General features: G+C 46.8%; 1 protein-coding gene across 1 annotated transcript in view; it reads right to left on the bottom strand.

Moving 5' to 3' along the window:
* Positions 1–1,916: 1,916 nt before the first annotated feature.
* GREB1 (growth regulation by estrogen in breast cancer 1) overlaps positions 1,917–6,574 on the bottom strand; it is a 27,066-nt gene continuing 22,408 nt past the window's right edge. Inside the window, exons 14-16 of the mRNA XM_008585751.1 lie at positions 5,521–5,721; positions 4,951–5,089; positions 1,917–3,694 (exon numbers count right to left, since the gene is read on the bottom strand). Coding sequence (XP_008583973.1) covers positions 3,531–3,694; positions 4,951–5,089; positions 5,521–5,721 — 504 coding nt within the window. The 3' untranslated portion in view covers positions 1,917–3,530. The remainder of the gene's footprint in view (positions 3,695–4,950; positions 5,090–5,520; positions 5,722–6,574) is intronic.

Genomic DNA, 6,574 nt, shown 5'->3' with positions numbered 1-6,574 from the left:
TTAATACAGTCTGAGAGCCTCAATCTATTATTAGGTGAATTTAATCCATGTACGTTTATTTTGGCCTTTGATATTTGGATGTACTCTTGCCGTCTACCTTTGTTTCTTACTCACCAAGCTTTCCTGTTATTTCCCCCTCCTCTACCTGTTCTTGCCTTCAGTAGGATTGATTTTGTCATTGCTGTTTTTCCCTTTATTTTAGATGTTGGACATCCTGTCTCTTTTCTTCTAGTGGCTACCCTAAATGTTTAACACTCATATTTAAATGCTCCATTTCCACTAACATGTTCATCACTGCTGCCCCAGTAAATCAAGAATTTTAGCTCATTTTCACTCATTTTCTCAGTTCCTCCATCACCAACCACTCCCACCCCTGGCTCCCACGTTGGAATCACCTAAGACATGAGAGATTCATTCATTCATTCAATGGGTATTGCATGCACACCTACCATGTGCTGGGCGTATTCAAGGATCTGAGGGTACAGCAGGGAATGAGTCTTACAAGACTCCTACTATCATGGGGGGAGACAAACAAAACAAAACAAAACACCAAACACCTAAATAAGTAAAAACATGTTCTGTGTTAGGAGATACCCAAGCTGGGATGGCCTCATTGAGGAGGTGGACCTTTCAGTAGCAAAGGCCCAACAGAAGTGAGGGAGGGGCCCAAGGGATGTGGGAGGGCAGAGCACTCCTAGCAGAGGAAAGAGCAAGACCTGAGGCGGGCACCTGCCTGCCAGGGTTCGAGGGGCCCAGATGGCCCAGGGAGCCAGAGCGCAGTGAGCAGAAGTTAGGGTTAGCACAGATCACGAACGTACCTTTCTGCTGCAGTCTTACAGATCTCGTCTGCTGCACCTTCCAGCTCTCCATGCTACTCTTCAGCTTGTCTGTCTGGCTAGTTCACCTGCCTATTGAGGTTTTTAATTTCCAAGATCTATATCTGATTTTTTGAGTTTCTGGATATATTATAATCTCACTTCTTTTTTAATTACACTTGCTTCAGAGGATTGTTTGCTTTTTTTGACTCTTCATTGAGGTGAGGTTACCAGCTTTCTTTCACTGTATAGTGTTTCCTATGTTTTTTTCTGAGTCTTAGTTGCTTGTTTTCTGTACCAGGGAGTTCCTGTTTGGGGCTTATTCTGTTTGCTATAAACTGCCTCAAGTGATGAGGGGGAACAGGATGTGCTGTGGAGAGGGCAATACCAGTAGCTTGTCTTGACGAAAGTGTGGCTCCCCCATGTCCTACTCCTGCTTGGGGTCCCACATTCTGCTTTAGCCTTGGCCATGGCCAGATGCTTAGCCCAGGTTGGTGGACATGGAGATTGTGGCAGCAAGAGCTGTGAGGAATGGAAAAGCCCAGCTGCTCCAAATCACTTCCCGTTAATCATCATGACAAATGACTCAGGTCGCCTTCTGCCTTCCTTAGCCACTCTGAAGCTCAGAGAGCCCCCAAACCATCCTTCCTTCATGGCAGGCTTCTCTGAACATTTTAAGCTATGATTTCCTCCATATTTGTGTTTCTGCACATCTGATTTTNCTTCTCTGAACATTTTAAGCTATGATTTCCTCCATATTTGTGTTTCTGCACATCTGATTTTTGCCTTTTCTCTTTCAGAATTCCTCAACATGTGAGTATACATCACCTTTACGGCTTCTTATTTCCTTCTCCAAACTTTCTATTCTTTCTTACCATGAGATTTTAAGCACTTAACCTTTGGAGATTATTGGCCACACTATTTTCTCTCAAAACAATACCCAAAGAAATAATAAATGCATTATAAGTTTTATTTAAAAGACTGGAACAGACAAGAATATTAGTCTGGGTTCTTTGGTTTTTTAAGTTTAAATTAACTAATAAAATGGAGATTATTGGCCACACTATTTTCTCTCAAAACAATACCCAAAGAAATAATAAATGCATTGTAAGTTTTATTTAAAAGACTGGAACAGACAAGAATATTAGTCTGGGTTCTTTGGTTTTTTAAGTTTAAATTAACTAATAAAGTGGGAAGAATGACACAGAAGCTGCTATTTACAAAAGACAAGTATAACTAAAGAAGGTCAGTTTTTATTCCAAAATAGGAGTAATGACATATACAAGGGGATCACTTTATAAACACTGATCTAAATCTTTTATATTCGTGGACTTTTCTTCTTAGGGGGAAAAAAAAAAAGATCGACATTAACTCTTTGGCATCATCTTTTAAAATAGTTCCTTTTTGGATTGTTATCCATTAGAGTGCTTATAAATGTCTAAGATAGATGTATAAGAATGCCTTCTGATGATTGATTACTGTCCTTAAACTTTTCCTTCAGGTATGGGCCACTTCAAAAGTGGCCGGGGGCGGGGGGCGCAGAACCTGGACATGGAATCCAGAAACCAGGAGTCTGAATTGTGCTTCCAGTTCTTTCCACCGTGTGCCCTTGGTGAGGGACAGTCTGCATCTCAATCTTCTGATCTCTCACGTGGGAAGAATAACTCCACTCACACGAGGCTGTGGAAGGGCTGCACGAGGTACCCAGAGGCGCTCTGCGGTGCCAGTGCAAGCACGCTCTGCAGGCTGCGGAAGCCAGAGCACGATGGGATGCCCGCTTCCCCTCCTCCCGCCCTCCGTCTCTGGTCAGGCGAGACCCCCCGGGAGGAACAGAGCATCAATAAAAGAACGCAAGCTATTTAAGAAACTAAAAACCAAGCTTCGTTAGATTACAGTCATAAGCCTTGTTCTTATCAACCATTTTATATATCACTTTGGTTGTCTGTATTGTTTGCTTCAAATAAGTAATTTTGTCCTCTTTCCTTTGTAAGGCAAATTTGAAGTCAACTTCTGTAACCCTAATTTCCTCCCTAAAAAGAGAGCTTCTTTTCACCTTTGCTCTTTCTACGAGGTAGGGTATTTACCCTAGGCCATTTTAATAGAATCATATTTGCTCTGAAGTAAAACAATTTGTTCTACTTTATTAAATTTGATGCCTTTGGGGCTAGTTTCTAAAAGAGCAAACTTGTAGGCAATTAAATAATTCTTACTAAGATAATCTACTTCTCATTTTTTCTTGTCTCCAGCCATTTCCATTACAATGTCCCTTTGGAATATTGCTTTGTAGGAAGTTACAAGGAAACCTACTTAGCTGAAATCACATCCACTGCCTGAAATGCTGGCACCTCTATGAGATAATCCAAGATTTTTTGGAACTAAGAGAAAAGTCAAGTTTGTCCCTGGAAGCACGTGAATGGCACGATAGAACACAAAGCTTTGTTCTTCATGAAATGGACTTCAAAATAGCCCAGCGCAACGTGGTCTTGCCCAGGAGCCCTGGGTTTTCTTTCCTGCTCACGACTCCCATCGTGGCACTCAGTCACCATCAGCCTTTGGGCCTCGGTGCCCTGACACATACCACGAGGTGGTTGCAGAGGTGACAGTCTCTGGGGTCTGTTCCAGTTCAAACGCCCGTGGTCCTGGGGCTTCCTTCAGCTGCCACAGCACGAGGGCTCTGAGCACTCCGCCCTCCCAGCAAGTCCTCTGCCACCTCCCTCAGACGTGTCGCCCCGTCAGGAGAAAGAGCGGCCGGTCTTCCCTGGCATTGGCAGTCTGGAACTCGTCACGCAGCCGGAACTGCCACTCGTCCTCCAGCTCCAGGCGGACGACGGTCTGGCGGAGCGAGTTCCGGTCCTGACAGATCACGCACAGGGTCGCACCTATGGGACAACAGTGGTGGAGGCAAGAGAAGCAAACAGGTGAGTTTATCCCAAGGAGAGCTACCGCCTGGATGCACCGCAGGAACAAAACAGGACGCTGCTTCGAAGGGAAGGTCCAGCTGTACAAGGTGACCTTTTACTTTTTCTGGAATGATCTGTGATCTTAGCAAGGTGGACAGTGCTCCGGGGATCTGGCAGGCTTGGTGGGGGAGACAACTTGGAGGCAGAAGAAAGGTTGAAAAAGAACGGAACAGAGGAGGCGGACTGGAATGGGAGAGACGGGTGTGATGGCAAATCCTGCATTCTGAGCTCCAGCCCTGGGTTCACCTCCCCCTGCCCTACCCCAGCCCCATGGCTCAGTCCCCCTCCTTTGCCCACCCAGGCCAGGTGCTGTCGCCACTTCCCCCGTGAACTCAGCCAGGGGGATCCCCATCCTCTCCACTCCTGGCACACAGGGACATGTCGGCCAGCTGTTCTCCAGATCCTCTCTCCCTACCTACCCACGTGTCCAATCCTCCCTGTAGACGAAATGTTTCCTGAGGGCACAGACTGCTGAAGAAACCTCACAGTATTTCCCAAGGCCTTACACACTGCTGGTGCTCATTAAACACCTGCCAGAGAGGAAGGTCGGAGTAAAGAACCACCAAGGAAAAGAGAAGGTCAGTTAGAAATCTGAGCAGGACGGAAAACAGATTGGAAGTCACTTTTTTAAGTCGTGTAGAACAAGCATTTGTCCTTCTCAACCACTGTGGCACGAGATGGACAGAGATCAGAGTAAAGCAAAGGAGCGTGCGGCACCTCCTGAGACGATGAGGAGGGAAAGCCACATTGAGGCGACCTGGGAGCAGATGGGAAGGATTTGGTTTGACAGGGAACGTAAAAGTTAATATTTGCTGTGCATTAAAGGAGCGTGCGGCACCTCCTGAGACGATGAGGAGGGAAAGCCACATTGAGGCGACCTGGGCACAGATGGGAAGGATTTGGTTTGACAGGGAACGTAAAAGTTAATATTTGCTGTGCATTTTTAAAAAAAGAGGGAGACACATCTTGTCTCTATCCAAACTGAGCTAGGGGAAAGAGAGCTGTCCTGGGATCCAGTCCAGCTCTCTTATACCTTCCTGGGTGGCCAGGGCAGTCGCTTTCACTCTCTGAGCCTCAGTTTACCCATTGGCAAAGAAGGACTAGGACCAGAGGTCACCTCCTCAGAGACACCAGGTAACAACAGCCATTCAAGTCAAAAGACTACAGTAAGTTACCTTTCAGAAAATGGAACTGTTTCAAAAAGCTAGCTCCCACAAAAGAGTCACAGAGGTACAGCAGGAGTCCACTAAACACCAAGTCAGAGCAGCTGATGTTCAGGGAGTGGGGCCTGGAGCTCACATAACAAACAGAAATCTGAAAAAGAAGGGGTCCAAGAGAAAACAGTTTTCCACAAAATACTCAATAGCATTATCTAGGGGTTTGCACAGAATAAATACTAACTGCTTGGTCAGGCTTAAGATGTTGGGGGAGCCAGAAACAATACTTTCATGTTATTTTTAAATCTATATCCTAAAAATCAATTCCAGAAGACTTCTCCAGATTTACATACTCATGAAGTCATTTGAAAATCAGAAATATTTGACATCGGAATTGCGTTTGATTTCTAACTTCTTATATCTGGGCAAACCCTTTCATCTCAGCCTTAACGTTACCAGCTGTAAAGTGGGGTGAACACCTGAGACCAAGTAGTCAAGTAGTTATGATTCAGAGTCCTGGATTCTAGTGCATCTATTCTGGGGATTTCTCTGACTTACAGACTCGACAGGGGCCCCTCGGAAAGTCACCTGAGACCCCAGGTTAAGGTAACAGTCCACAGAGAGCACAGGGTGGCTGTGGTTCTTCAGGGACAGCGGGAAGAAGCGGTGGCTGTGGTGCTGGAGGAACTTCTCAAGCAGGAGCTGGGCGGGGGCTGCCAGGAAGGTGTGCTTGCTGTCAGGGGCACAGATGTACTGGGCTGGCACAATAGCCACCGAGTTGTCAGACACCTGCACAGGGAGGATGGCGTCAGTCCACACCCAACTCCATGGGAGAGAAGCCCTTCGCAAGGCTTCTAGGCCGATGGGAACCCGGGGACAGGGTGGCCCAAGCGTGGACACTTGTATTGCTCTGGGTAGTGCTGTGAATTGAGAATACATACCTCAAGAATAAAATTCTCTGTTAAGAACAATTAAGTTTTGCCAAAGTGGGACATGTGAAAACTAATCAGCGTCATCAGTAAGAACTGTAGACACTGATCACTCCAGGCAGAAAACTGCCCGTCTGGTCTAGAGCAAACAAGGGAACCGCTGGGCCTCGGGAACTCCTCCCCAAATGCTGTGCTGCAAACCCCTGGGAGTAGCTGGCCCCTGTCCACCCTGGGTCCTATCCATGTCCCACCCACCCCCACTGCCCAGCCATCAAGCCACGGTCTCTGACTCCATCACCAGCACATTTTCCATGCTGCAGCCAGAGAGACTGTTTACCAAAAGAAGAGTAATCAGGCCCTCTGCTGGATACACTTCAGTGGTTCCTCAATGCTCCTAGAGAAAAGTCTAGAACCTTACCCTGGCCGATAAGGCCTGCCTATGTCTCCAGCTCCTCTGCCGCTCTCCACACTTCCTCCATACTGACCTCTTTGCTCCCATCTGTTGAGCACCTTCACCCACATTCTCCCCTCTCACCTTCCAGGTCACCCCCTTGGGGACACTCCCACAGACCCCAGCTAGATTCAGTCTCCCAGTGACACACACTTCACCTTCACAGCACTTCCCACAGCGGTACTTAGCTAAGCTGCCAGGCTATGTGCTCCCGGGCAAAGGAACTGGGTGCTTAGTAAATATTTCATGAATAAATGAAAAC

This window comes from Galeopterus variegatus, unplaced genomic scaffold, assembly GCF_000696425.1.
Source record: "Galeopterus variegatus unplaced genomic scaffold, G_variegatus-3.0.2 Scaffold3698, whole genome shotgun sequence".
In the NCBI taxonomy this organism is placed as follows: Eukaryota; Metazoa; Chordata; class Mammalia; order Dermoptera; family Cynocephalidae; genus Galeopterus; species Galeopterus variegatus.
Note: the sequence above shows the minus strand (reverse complement) of the source record. Positions and strands in the feature narration are given on the sequence as shown.